Genomic DNA, 14467 nt, shown 5'->3' with positions numbered 1-14467 from the left:
AAGTAGTGTCTTTCAGTAGCTTTTAGTTCCACATGGAATCAACTTTCTAGAACAGAATCCCTTAACACAAGTTGTATCTTGCTTCCTGCCCCAGCATTTCTAGCGAGGGTTTGTGCCCAACTGTTCAAACCAGTACGGATGGCTCAGAACTACTGCCACTGTCCATCCTTCACAAGCAGCAGTTTTATACAGATGTACAAAGACAAGCAGCAGCTCTCTACCTCTACAGCATTCCCTACCAGCCCAGCAATAACTACAAACTCAAAAAACAGTAGTGAAAAAGCAGGAGTGGGGGATGTTACGGAAGTCCAAAAAGGTGAAAGCGGTGCTGCTTACGGGTATCAGGGTGTAGGTTTATAAATTCAGCTGTGCAATAAAGCTTTAGTACCTTTACTTGAAGACACTGAAAACAGCTGCATAATGGAAGGCAGGCTGCATAATTTTTGCTTGCTATAATATTACAAGACACTAATTAGAAAACAGCACCTTCAAAAGAAGAACCAATACTGCTTTCTAATGAATTTCTGTTTCTTTAATTATAATTAGTCCCAAACACTTAAGCTGCTTAATAAGCAGAGAAAAAAAAAGCCACTTTGTGACCAAAATTATACTGATCTGCAAGTAGACATCATTTATTTCTAGTATTAATATTAGAGTAGCATGTAACACCTACAAAACAGTGTTTTGATTAAAAGAAATAGAACTGAAAAAGAAAACTGACCCAAACCGAACACTATATGCATACGAAAATTAGTTCTAGTAATTTAAAAAATACACCCATCCCTACAAAAAAAGATGGGTCACTGGAAAACAGCATTTCACGTATTTAATAAAAAGTTTTGGAAGAAAAGTTATATCTTGATTTTTTTTTTTTTTCCCTCTGATTATAAGATTAACTATAGACACAGAACAAGATCTTCAAAAAGATCTTCAGTTTTGTTACAAACACTAATCTCCATCAAACTGCTGACGTTTGAGGGCACTGTCACAGCACCAATCACTGCTGGTCAGCTGCTCTGCCAGCTGCCCCCCGACCCTCTCCTGGGCCAACCCCCCGCTCACACGGTGCACGGGTCACTATCTGACCTCTCCAGGTTCCTTGTTTGCTCATTTTGAGATTAAAATTACTTTTGACGCTTTATTTCACCAGAAATTAAAGGGCTAAGACTCTCAGACAAACATATACATCTACAATACAGAAAGGACAATATTGTAGTCATGTTTAGGGGACAGCCCTGAAAAATCTTTCTATTCAAGAATGAAGGCAGATTTAATCAAATGCTAAGAAACATTTCTGAAAAAAAAAAAAAGAAAGAAATAAAAATGAAGCTTGGTGTTGGAACCTGAACCAAATCCCAGTAAAGTAAGTACAAAACTGTAGAACTTCAATGAGATTTGAACCAAAGAAGAGCACAAGACGGTAACAGCACAATTGACTCCAGATTTTCAACCCCATGGACACTGACAGGAGCAGAGGCAACAGGAGGCAGTTATGTTAATATTTTAATCTGTACATATACAATTTTCCAAACTGTTACATTTTATTTAAATTAATGTTTTCTTGCAAAATATTCATTTATGCTTTCAAAACTTTATAAAGGCAAAAATAAATCATTATTTTGGCAAAAGGTTTTGAAGTTGATACTGGCAGTATTGAGGTAAAATAGATTGCATTAGCTAAATATATACTTTTAAGAATATTTCTGAGTATAGTGTTAATATAATATGATTTGTCTTAAAGTCTGAAACTTGGAGGTCAATTTCAAGGGTTTTGTAGCTATTACTTGAATACAGCAAATGAACAACTTAGTGGTTTCACAAATTCCTGCAGAAGTATTTCTCAGTCATTTTTCCTCCAGAGCTGTACTCAACCAATAACTCCACAATGGGAAAATTTTGCATGTCTTGCATTCAATGCATACACTGGGATTTTCTTCAAGTAAAGTAGTTGCAGCAATTAATTTAATCTTATTTTCTCCTTATGTAACTACCTCACCCTTTGCCCTATACATAAGTAAAACACTGAATTTCAAAGTTTGGCAAAGTTAAGCACCAGGTGAACATAGATACGAAATTAGCAGGTGCCACATTACATTAGTCTTGCTGTTTCTAGGATAAATACTAGTCAATACATCATATTGTAATATTTACTGAAAAGAATCAAAAGAAAAATACATATTTACTAGTAAAATGACATATCCTATTGTATTTTTTATTGCTTAGTTCACATATTTTACTTAAAAGTTTTCTTCTTTCGTATCTTAGCTTTCAAAAAAAATATAATTTGTTAGCGGTTTGTTACTGAGGGTATTATCAAGAGCAACCTAGCATACTGTATATCAACACCAGCAAGTTAATCATAGGGGATCAAAAAAGGAAATGAGAGTTAAAACTGGCTTTCATTATGGCTTTCGTAGAAAATGTCAGGTCTACGGTGGTTACTGATACATAGAAATTCAAGCTAAAAGTTCCTTGCAATGTAGTGTTTAATGGGCAGAAGGGTGGGTGATTAACTCTACAGACATACCCAATCCAAAACACTCTTCCAGCAAACGTCCCACTTGCCTTAACTCTACCCATACCCTGGGAATGTGCTTCCAGCTTCGTTCAAATTTACATTTTTTTCATGATACTTTACATTGTGCATCTGAGCCTGAGGGGGAAGTAACAGCATCTTTTAACGTCTATGCAAGAAGTTTCTCTTAAAATGAATTGAGCCCTTGATTTAAAAAAGTTCTAAAATACATGGTCCTAAAAATATATTGTCAGTATTTTACAGAGTTTATTAAAAGTGCCATTTATTCATATAAAAAGTCTGAACTAAACTGAAGTCAAAATAAAAGGATTTGCAATTCTCTTCATTTTCATAGAAAATCCCCCTATTATTCTCTGACTGTACTTCCCGAAGAACACGTCACCAGGTGATGAGTCTCTTCACAGAGAGCTGGGAATGAGCCTCCTCCTCCTTCCACGCGGCGTCATCAGGTGGGACTTGCTGTGAGTCTGATGTCAGTGTTCACTTACTGCTTTGGCTAGCATGAAGTAAAATAAAACATGGTTAAATATTCATGGGAGTACATTTGTGCCAAGCAGCAAGCACTTTCAGGAAACATATTTTTTTATTAAGGCCTTCTGCAGTTTGACAGAACAAACAATTCATATAGACACATTAAGCAAACAATGATGCCATTGATGCTCAAACTCCTGTGTCCTCTGCATGTTGCTGGCTATTACAATTATTTTCTTGATAATTTTCCTGAAGAAAACATAGGACCATATATATATATGTGTGTGTGTGTGTGTAAATATAGCTATACACATATGTATGTATGTATTTATACATATTTATTTTATACAGACGTGCTAGAGAAGTTTTTAAGTCAGTCTGGAATTGCAGAATGGGTGAGGTACAAAGGGACCTCTGAAGGTCACCTGGTCCAAGTCCCTCACTCAAGTCTAACCCTGGGATGGTATGGTTATTTTTCTGGGTTCTTGAAGCCACACAGGGCTACCCTACTCAGACATAAAGATCTCATGTGATAATGATAATTAACTCACATATCCCTGGATATAATAGTAGAGTCAAGTATTATTCAGACACAGAAAGATGGTAGAATCTGGTTCTCAGAAAGATAAACTAAACCATAAAAGCAAATGGCTGTTTCTATTAAGCACTGTAGAGGCTCCTAATGCCTACACACCTCTCTTGATGTAAATTTGTCATTTTTCACATGCCTTGTAGAAGGCAGGTCACTGCCCATTTGGGCCTTTTTGATACGTGCTCATTTTTATCTGGATTTCTATTTTTTTTCTCAGATATTTGACTCGGATTAGTGATAATGAAAACAAAGGTATCTAAAGATTAATGCTATTTGAGTTACTCACTTAATCAACTCTCTTTACTACTTCATCTATGTTTTATCTTTTTGTCCAAAATCAGGCACTAAAATTAGGCCAAAGGAAATTAGAAAGGTGAGAATAATTTCGAAGTAAACTATGGAAGCATAGCCAGTGTCTTAAGTAGAGGCACACGTAATGGGGTCATGGGGTCAAGTATCATAATATTTACAGGTTTTCCTATTTCAAATAGAGAAAACTCTGAAAATACTACTGGGAGGAGATGATACACATTTCATTATAAGGACAATGAAATTATCACAATTTTAATACTCAAAATGGCAAAATAACCTGATCAGAGACAAAAATCAAGCCTTCTGTTAACACATTTCAAGGAAAAACCCATCAAAGGCACGGAAAAGCCAAACACAATATTGTAGAATTAGTTACAAAGGGCCAAATTTTCAGCTCACCTTAATTAAGACTCCGATGTCAGTTCAGGTGTAAGATACCAGCCCCCTGCTTACACAACTTTGCACTTTGGATTCTCTTGAGCAGCAACTGTATGTGCCACATCCAGGCAAAAATACCCACACCCCCCTACAGCAGCCACAGGAGCACACAACACTGGCCACCGGAGTACAAGCCGCTGGCTGAAAATCTGGCCCCACACTACTGAGAGTGCAGATGTCTCTCTCCTTCACCACAGGAAGATGACAAAAGTATCTTATCTACAGAGCAACAACAGTTATTTGAAGACTTCATTAGCCCACGTGTTAGCTCATTAGAAGCAGCATTTACAAGAATAAAAGGTTTCTGAAAAATAGATGCATGCGTTCATTTGGATCCAATTTAGGCTTAGTAAAAATGTTAAAATTCAGCAAGCCACAGCAAAGGTATATTGGCAAATCAGACATGCTGAGAGCAGTTAGTTCTTACTTTTAAGGTGTTTAAACAAATGTGTAGTGAAATCCATTGCTTAAGGGGGAGTGAGGTGGCTGTGGTACAGAAGGTGAGGGTGCTTTAGATGGATAGGTCAACTGCTGAGCTAGAAGGGATCACACACAGGAATTAGGCTGCACAATCAAACATTCATATTATAAACGGAGTGACCTTAATTTTCTACCACATGAATAGGAAACCTGATTAGTAATGCAATGAGGTGTTACACTACTTTAGTTATATGGAACACAATTTAAACAACATTTCTACCTGCTGCTTTTTTTCTATTAGTTCCCTAAGTTATGCAAATAAACATTCCCATTTTAATGAGAATATGGACAATCTATCTTAAGATGAAGTTTCACTGAAACATTTTAAGGCACACAACACTGATATAACCTAATCCAGCCCTGCTTTTGAAAATGCAGTTCTGGAATAGCACCTATATTTGCTAATTTTATTTCAAGATTTCACTGAGGTTGTACAGGTTTTCAACATTTCCTTTTTTATATACCAATGACCAGAAGCAAAAATAATACATAGAAAAAACCACACAAAAAATGTATGTATGCGTATAACATTTTGCTTAGTACAGTGCATGACATAGTAAATATATTTTCAGAGCTCAGCTTGAAACTTCAGGTAAATGAATACAGTGATTAAAGCTATCCCTGTTTATAAAACAGAATAATGGTATAGTACTAGAAGACAATAATCATAAACCTAAAGAGATTGAAACTCAGTCTTAAAATTCTGCGAATTCTGCTTTCACATTTTGGAGGGTCAAAGGTAGACCTAACTCCAAACCACATAATTTATGAAATGACTTCTTGATAGTCCTGCATTTGATTTTAGTCTTCCAGATTCTTGGCATGATTTCCATTTAAAAGGTTGATTTCTTACTAGGAACAGAAGAACTCTAAAAGCTGCTTTACAAGAATTAGATAAACATATAAACCTTTAAAAATAGATTGTATTATCATAGCATGTTAACATAACTGCTTCCCACTGAAAAAAATGGGACAAGTTAGGCTTCACAATCTTTTTCATAAGCAAATCTTTGTAAAAAATCTCGATAGTTGGTTTTGGATTTTCGGATATGGTCTGCATCGTCAGCAGGGAACAAATGACCGAAAAAAATTAAAAAAGATCAAATTACAAAAGTGGATTTTCGGATATGGTCTGCATCGTCAGCAAGGAACAAATGACCGAAAAAAAAATAAAAAAGATCAAATTACAAAAGAATGTGAAGAAATCTGTAAAATTAGAGTAAATGAGAATGTACAAATAGCTATGCAAAGCATCAAATGCTTTTCTTTTTAATCACTTTAGGTCATCAGAAAACAGGCCATAACTAAAAAACCTGAACACTTTTTTATGGTTTGTATATTTTCTATCAAAATCCAAAACATTCTGGCTTTTTCTTAGAATTCCTTGAAAGGTCTTTGTTTTTAAAGAAGTAAGTAATAATTGAAATCAGAGCAAGACATGTTACAAGAAGTGTGCATTTGAGGTACAAGTGTGGCAAGGAAAACTGCATGGACATAAACGTTTGTGCTTCCTTAACGAATCAAGGACTTTACTACATTAGATATTTTCAAGTGTCTGAAAAACACTATAGCTAGATGCTATACTTCACAAAAACAATTAAATTAAAAATCATCTCACAACTGACTGCAATTTTTTTTTTCAAGCAGCATTTATAAGTTTCAGTGTTGATATGTATTTTAATTCCCTCTTTGGGGAAAACTAAAGAATTTAAAGAATTAAGAAGATTTCTGTGGTTATATATATCTAAGAATATGTGGTGATCACACTTGTGAAATAATTACAATAAAAAAATAAAATATAAACCAAAAATCTGTAGTAATGAAAACAGAGCTACCACATTCACTATACAACATAAAAAGATCAAATATATTTCAGTGCTGCACAGTTACTGCAACTCCACGCACACCCAGAAGTTAACTGGGCACATGAAGACTGTTCAGTATGGCAGGCACTTTGCTCTTGCTTTTTCTTAGAATTCCTTGAAAGGTCTTTGTTTTTAAAGAAGTAAGTAATAATTGAAATCAGAGCAAGACACGTTACAAGAAGTGTGCATTTGAGGTACAAGTGTGGCAAGGAAAACTGCATGGACATAAACGTTTGTGCTTCCTTAACGAATCAAGGACTTTACTACATTAGATATTTTCAAGTGTCTGAAAAACACTATAGCTAGATGCTATACTTCACAAAAACAATTAAATTAAAAATCATCTCACAACTGACTGCAATTTTTTTTTTCAAGCAGCATTTATAAGTTTCAGTGTTGATATGTATTTTAATTCCCTCTTTGGGGAAAACTAAAGAATTTAAAGAATTAAGAAGATTTCTGTGGTTATATATATCTAAGAATATGTGGTGATCACACTTGTGAAATAATTACAATAAAAAAATAAAATATAAACCAAAAATCTGTAGTAATGAAAACAGAGCTACCACATTCACTATACAACATAAAAAGATCAAATATATTTCAGTGCTGCACAGTTACTGCAACTCCATGCACACCCAGAAGTTAACTGGCCACATGAAGACTGTTTAGTGTGGCAGGCACTTTGCTCTTGTTGTACTGACACAGAGGAATAATTTCAAGTACGAGCTGTGTTCATTGTGGTTGATCTTAGCTTTGGTGCTAAATTCTCCCAGGAGAAGCTAGGACTCATGTGGCAAAATGCTACGTTGGTTCATACCTCCTGAGACACAAAGTTGCTCTCCAGAACCAAAGTGTGCGAGTCCCTGTCACAAGGACCTGGTTACTAGACCTGGGACCAGACTGCCTGGGGAGAAGACGTTTTGATGCACAGATGCCTGAAGGTCCAGAAGGTTGTTCCTGAAATGCTCCCAAGATTTTACAATTCTGGGGCGTGTTTGTTTTTTTTATAATGTCTGGCCTCATCCCTTCCGGTCTGTTAAATTACCCACAGAACCTCTCCAAAATCTCAAGATTCGTATCTTGAAAATGTATTCCATCCCTCAAAATCACATTCCCCCAGGTTTAGCTGCTCCTGCACCCGTGAGTACACAGCCACATTCAATCAACAGTCAGTTACTACAGATGCACGTTAGGCATCTGGATACTGGAATAATCTGTGTCTAATGGGAAGGTCTTAAGGGTTTCTGTGGGAAGTGTCATAAGTTTAAACTGACAACTTCAGATGAGAAATATGCTTATTTTTTCTCCATCATAGTTAAAGCTTCCATTATTTCCATTCTCCACTGAAACAGTGAACTGTGCCAGTTATAAATGGCCAGTCAGATACTCTCTAAAATAGATGCTGCATGCATTACTGTGTGATACAAATCTCTTGACATTTCTTACTTATTTCAACTATAAAGCAATCAAGAGTGAAATTATCACTTTCAGTAAGGAAAAGATCTATTAATTTCCAGGTATCAAGCAGAATTCATGCACGGCTGTCTTGCTCTGACCTTTAATCTTGGTCACCAGACAGAAACATGCCAATACCCATTTTACAATGTCTTTTTCAGCCTGTTGTCATACAGCTCAAGCTGTAATGATTGTACTCTAATGTCAATCACCGAACCAGGGGATCTTTCTGTTAAAAAAAAAAATACTTTAAAACCCTTTGTCTTGATTTTTTTAAGTCACAGATCAATTTACGCTTTAAACATGAATATAGAAATACCTCGTTTAATATAGCTATAGGGAATTCATTGAAAATGTTAATTTTTCAGTACTAGTAGTAAGAGCAAGTTTCCAAGCTCTAAAGTTACTGATCATACCACTGTGTCTCCTTCACCCTGTCCATTGGAGGCCAAATAACGTACATCTTTAGTCTCTCTAAATTTGTTATCTACGCACACTTTTCACTGTTTTGAATATGAATGACTAATATTCTCTCTTATGCCAGGAGTTCAGCAACAACCCCACACAACTTTAGAAGCTGGTAAGAAATAGCTGTTATTTCGTAAATAACTAAGTATTACCTGCTACCTCCTTGCTCCTCTGAGAGGCTTCAGAAGCCAAAGCGTATGATATGGTAATGATGCGCTCCTGCTCCTGCAGCTGTGAATCTAAATCAACCGAGTTGTGTTTGTCCTGGGCAACAGCAGGCTGCAGGTTGTGCATGCTAGTGGGGAAGTGCAAAACAACATTAACATTTACAAACATAAAGAACGAGAACGAGCTTGAATTCACACAGCAGTTTTCAGATCTCATCTATCAAGCTCTCTGTTTTATTGAAGCTCTTTAGTGTCAGATACTGTATTGTATGTAAATGACCGCAGCATACAAATGACACAGCCATTACACATTCACTCACAATATCTGCAGAGCCTGAAGTAAATCTGGAAGTCCTTGGCTGTAAATGTGCTGTTTACACGCAAGCACTAACAACATGCTATTTATTTGAAGTTGCTGATAAAATTTGCCAGTGTCAAGAGGAAAAGGTATAACCTCATGGTCCTCAGGCACAAACTCTTTCCAAAAAGACAGCAGATACTTGAGGAAATCAAATTCTTGAAACTGAATGTTTCAGTTGACTCTACATTAACTTTAAGTAGCCAAAAAGTGTTCTTCAGAACTCCAGTTCTCTGGAGACAACTGAAACTTGCTGTCTTACTGACTCTTCTGTTTTTGGCCAGATCTGTGCCTTTCCTTCCTCCTCACTCACCTACGAGCTGCTTGCTAAGGAATCACTACTACTTTAGGATGCTCTGAGAAAGAAAATGGTCATGCACAAAATTTGTCATTATCTCTTCTACCCTGATTTAAAAAGGAGCTTTAAGTATAGTACATAAATTCTGTCTGCATTTTCTAAAAGCCACAAGTTAACACTTAGATAATTCCATAGGAATAAGACTGTTATATGAAGTTAGTTCCCAATGTTTAACATCAACCCCTATATAAGATTTGAAAAAAAAAAAAAAACTGACCTTGATTTAGTAAGAATATTCTTTATCTTTTCTGCTTTGCGCTGCCTTGCTGCCAGTTCTTCTGTAGAAAGAGGCTCTTCTGGCTCCAATTCAACATAGCGTTCTGGGATTGCAACCTTCTCAGGTTTTGACAACTGTGGAAAGAAAACAAGCGACGAGTTTTTAATAACAAAGACTTAAAAAAAAAAAAAATTGAAATAAATTCTCCTTAATGGGAGAACATAGTGAAAGAATAAAGCATGGGCTTTCACAGTCAATACATGTACCTGATACTAAATACTCCCTCTGGATATGGGCTGATGCCCTTTTAACAGTGTCTTTCCCTCTGATTCATTTTATTTTAGAAGATAGATAGAACAAATACTAAAGAGGATTACAACAGAAATCAGAATCAATAGGGAACCTTTCTTCAGCTCAGGCTTAGAGCCTGAAGTAGGACATTGCCTAAAGCTGTTACAGTAGAAAGAAGCAATCACTACAAGACTAACTGGACAACCTCAGATTTGAATGTCATAATATTTATGTCATGCCAGAGAGAACTTCCTGCTACTGAAAGGAACTATCACCTAAAGTTTTAATCTAGGGTATCATTTCTGTGAGCAGTGAAGGAAAAAAAAACGAAAACCAGTAGTTTGTAATCATCTTAGGAAACTCTCGGACTATAAAATCTGAAATCCTAGGTGTTAAAAACTTGTCTAGGGAACTGACCCAGAAATACATTAACTTTGTGCCACTGTAACAGCACATTGCATACACATAATTCTGTAGGTTGAAAATTTTAATATGATTGCACAAAAGCTAGCAACAAGTTTTTGTTAGGATCAGTGTCTTTGTGGGAATGGACTTGGAAAACCAGTGCTTATTATACAGAAGAGATTGCTTTTGAAAAGCACAGAGGATGCATTAATAAATAAAAATAAGTAAAGAGGAGCTATTTTTTTTCTTCTTCTCTTTAGATTTCTGTTAAAACCTGAGTGACCTGATGTAACCCTCAGTGATTACGCTCAGTAATTTGCAGGCAATCATAGGTCCAAAGCATATAATACAGTCATTGGCATTCATAATCACATTAAAATCACATCCTCAAATTTTTATACTTCCTTCTCAGTAAATCCAAGGCCAATGCTTTCTGAAAAATCCTCATTTTCCACTACACTTTTTAACCTTCAATTCCAACTTGTCTCCAGAGCTCTGTAGCTATGTATATAAAGATATATGTTTTTTTAAAAAGAAGTATATATATAATTTTCATACTATAACTAATCTAGACCATCTCATCCTGCCACTTCCAAAATAACAAACTTAGTTACCATGCAAATAGCAGATTTATTGGCCTTAAAGAACATTTCTTTAGGAGGCAGAGAAGTACCTCAGGTACAGAAGTGCCTACCAGGTGAAGAGGATGGGTACATGAAATGGAAAAGGACAACCACAGTAACTTGTGAAAGAAGCTTTGCATTGAGAGCTTCAAACTTGCACTCTGAAGTAGGACAGAAATGCCTATAAGCAAAAATGTTTCTTATCCTAGACTCTAAGGTGCTAATTTGGATGTATGAAGTGATTCATGTAGCCCTGCAGGCCTTCTGGAAAAAAAAATTATTAGCAGAGTGCAAGTAGAAAAGGCAATTCAACAAAAGTACTTTTTCTGTTTCTGAAATTTACGAGAGCACTGCATTTTCTGCCAAAAATATACAAAGATTAATTGAAAGATACATTCATTCATAGAGATCAACAGATAATGCCTCACAGATTCAGCCTCTTACAAAAATCTCTCTATATAAAACGATACATTGTCAACAGCTTTCAGAAGAGTAGAGGTGATTACTAATCTAATTATCATTAACAATTTTACGGATTTTCCACCTACCATGGCATTTTACTCAGTGCATAGTACCTACTGAAATCTTTCCACTTGCTATATTCTCTCTTTTCCACAAGATGGCTCAATCGCATTTCAAACAAATACTTTACCCGGTTAGAGTTTAAAAAAAGATCTAGTGCCCAGAACACCAACCAGGTCATTTGAAAAGCTGACAGAGAGTGTTTTCTGTTCTGACCAGAATAAAGCAGAGCTTCCTCTTCTCTACCATGTTTTGCCAGTCAAAATGAAGAGTAAAGTAGCTCTGGGGAACTAACTTTTACCTCATTGCTGTGTCTTATTTTCAATACTCTTGATGTTCTGAAAAAAAATGGTGCCCAGGTTATCTTTTCCTCCATTTTAGCAGTTAGAGGAAAGGCAGCAGACAGAAATGGACAGATGGCTGGTGCTGTCATAAGGGTGGTATGACAATGGGACATTCTTTGATGAATATAAACTGTTACAGAGGGATGGGAATCACCTATCTAGAAGAGGCAAGGGGATCTTTGGCAGCAGGATGGCCAACTTGGTCAGGCGGGCTTTAAACTGAAGGACTCAGCGGGTAGGATCTAAAATGGCAATGGTCATGTCATCACATGCAAATGGGGAATAAGCCAGGCCAACCAGAGATGCAACAAATGTTCCTTAGTTGACTCCCAAGATGAGGACCAGAAGGCCAGCCGCCTCAAGCATGTGTATGACTATGGTGGATCCTCTTGCATCCGTCCAAGGAAACCTGCATGCTCAACTACCTCTCTGAAATGCTTGTATATCAACACACAAAGCATGGAGAACAAGCAGGAAGAATCAGAGACGTGTGTCGTCACATGGCCATGTTCTCATTGCAATTATGGAGACACGGTGGGATAGCTCGCATCACTGGAATGCTGTCATGGATGGCCATGTACCTTCAAGGAAAGACAGGCCGGCGGGTGAGGTGGTGGAGTTGCTCTGTATGCAAGAACATAGCTGCCATGTATCAAGCTCTGCCTAGGGGTGGATGAGGAAGGTGTTGAGGGCTTAAGGGTAAGAACGAAGAGGCAGGGTAATATGGGTAACACTGTTGTTGGTGTTTACTACAGACCACCGGATCAGGAAGAGGAAGTTGATGAGGCCTTCTATAGACAGCTGGAAATAGCCTCACGATCACAGGCCCTGGTTCTCATGGGGCACTTCAACCACCCTGATATTTGCTGGAAAGGCAACACAGCCAGGCATGCACAAGTCCAGGAAGTTTCTGCAGAGAGCCAACCAGAGATGCAACAAATGTTCCTTAGTTCCTTAGTTGACTCCCAAGATGAGAACCAGAAGGCCAGCCACCTCAAGCATGTGTATGACTATGGTGGATCCTCTTGCATCCGTCCAAGGAAACCTGCATGCTCAACTACCTCTCTGAAATGCTTGTATATCAACACACAAAGCATGGAGAACAAGCAGGAAGAATCAGAGACGTGTGTCGTCACATGGCCATGTTCTCATTGCAATTATGGAGACACGGTGGGATAGCTCGCATCACTGGAATGCTGTCATGGATGGCCATGTACCTTCAAGGAAAGACAGGCCGGCGGGTGAGGTGGTGGAGTTGCTCTGTATGCAAGAACATAGCTGCCATGTATCAAGCTCTGCCTAGGGGTGGATGAGGAAGGTGTTGAGGGCTTAAGGGTAAGAACGAAGAGGCAGGGTAATATGGGTAACACTGTTGTTGGTGTTTACTACAGACCACCGGATCAGGAAGAGGAAGTTGATGAGGCCTTCTATAGACAGCTGGAAATAGCCTCACGATCACAGGCCCTGGTTCTCATGGGGCACTTCAACCACCCTGATATTTGCTGGAAAGGCAACACAGCCAGGCATGCACAAGTCCAGGAAGTTTCTGCAGAGAGCTGATGATAACTTTTTGACACAGGTGGTGGAGGAGCCAACAAGGAGAGGTGTGCAATGGACCTTGTACTAGAAAACAAAGGAGGACTAGTTGAGGATGTGAAGGCTGGAGGTAGCCTTGGCTACCATGAGACCATGGTGACCATGAGATGGTGGAGTTCAGGATCCATGTGGAAGAAGCAGGGCAAAAAGTAGAATTACAACCCTGGACTTCAGGTGAGCTGACTTTGGCCTCTTCAAAGGCCTGCTTGGAGGAATCCCATGGGTTAAGGCTCTAGAAGGCAGGGGGGTCTAAGGCATCTGGTTAATATTCAGTGTAGAGGAAAATAAGGTTATCGGGAGTGGTCAGCATGGATTCACCAAGGGGAAATAATGCTTGATGAATCTGACAGTCTTCTATGATGGAATAACTGTCTGGGTGGATGAGGGGAAAGCAGTGGACATTCTCTTCCTCGCCTTCAGCAAGGCTTTTGACATGGTCTCCTGTAACACCCTCAAATGTAAGCATAGGAAGTGTGGGTTAGATGAGAGAACAGTAAGGTGGTTTGAGAACTGGATGAATGGCAGAGCTCAGAGGGCTGTGATCAGTGGTGCAGAGTCTAGTTGGAGGCCTGTAACTAATGTTCCCTAGGGGTCAGTACTGGGTCCAGTCTTATTCAACATATTCATCAATGACCTGGATGAGAAGACAAAGTGTAACCTCAGCAAGTTTGTGATCACACAAAACTGGGAGGAGTGGCTGACAACACCAGAAGGCTCTGCCGTCATTTAGTGAGACCTGGACAGGCTGGAGAGTTGGGCAGAGAAGAACCTAATGAAGTTCCAGAAGGGCAAATGTTACGGTCCTGCACCGAAGAAGGAATAACCATACCTCAGCAAGTTTGCGATCACACAAAAGTGGGAGGAGTGGCTGACAACACCAGAAGGCTCTGCCGTCATTTAGTGAGACCTGGACAGGCTGGAGAGTTGGGCAGAGAAGAACCTAATGAAGTTCCAGAAGGGCAAATG

At 38.1% G+C, this 14467-nt stretch overlaps 1 protein-coding gene across 4 annotated transcripts in view; it reads right to left on the bottom strand.

The window, feature by feature from the left end:
- Nucleotides 1–1506: 1506 nt before the first annotated feature.
- PLEKHA7 (pleckstrin homology domain containing A7) overlaps nucleotides 1507–14467 on the bottom strand; it is a 119312-nt gene continuing 106351 nt past the window's right edge. For 2 of the 4 annotated variants that reach the window (XM_014962261.1, XM_014962260.1), the window contains exons 23-25: nucleotides 9721–9854; nucleotides 8773–8915; nucleotides 4788–4885 (exon numbers count right to left, since the gene is read on the bottom strand). In XM_014962261.1, coding sequence (XP_014817747.1) covers nucleotides 4788–4885; nucleotides 8773–8915; nucleotides 9721–9854 — 375 coding nt within the window. Of the gene's footprint in view, nucleotides 3033–4776; nucleotides 4886–8772; nucleotides 8916–9720; nucleotides 9855–14467 lie in introns of those variants that run through there. The other 2 variants (XM_014962259.1, XM_014962262.1) reach the window with 2 other exon arrangements.

Source organism: Calidris pugnax, unplaced genomic scaffold (genome assembly GCF_001431845.1).
Source record: "Calidris pugnax isolate Ruff unplaced genomic scaffold, ASM143184v1 scaffold593, whole genome shotgun sequence".
NCBI classification, from domain to species: Eukaryota; Metazoa; Chordata; class Aves; order Charadriiformes; family Scolopacidae; genus Calidris; species Calidris pugnax.
The sequence above is the reverse complement of the archived record's forward strand: the minus strand, read 5'-3'. Positions and strand labels throughout refer to the sequence as shown.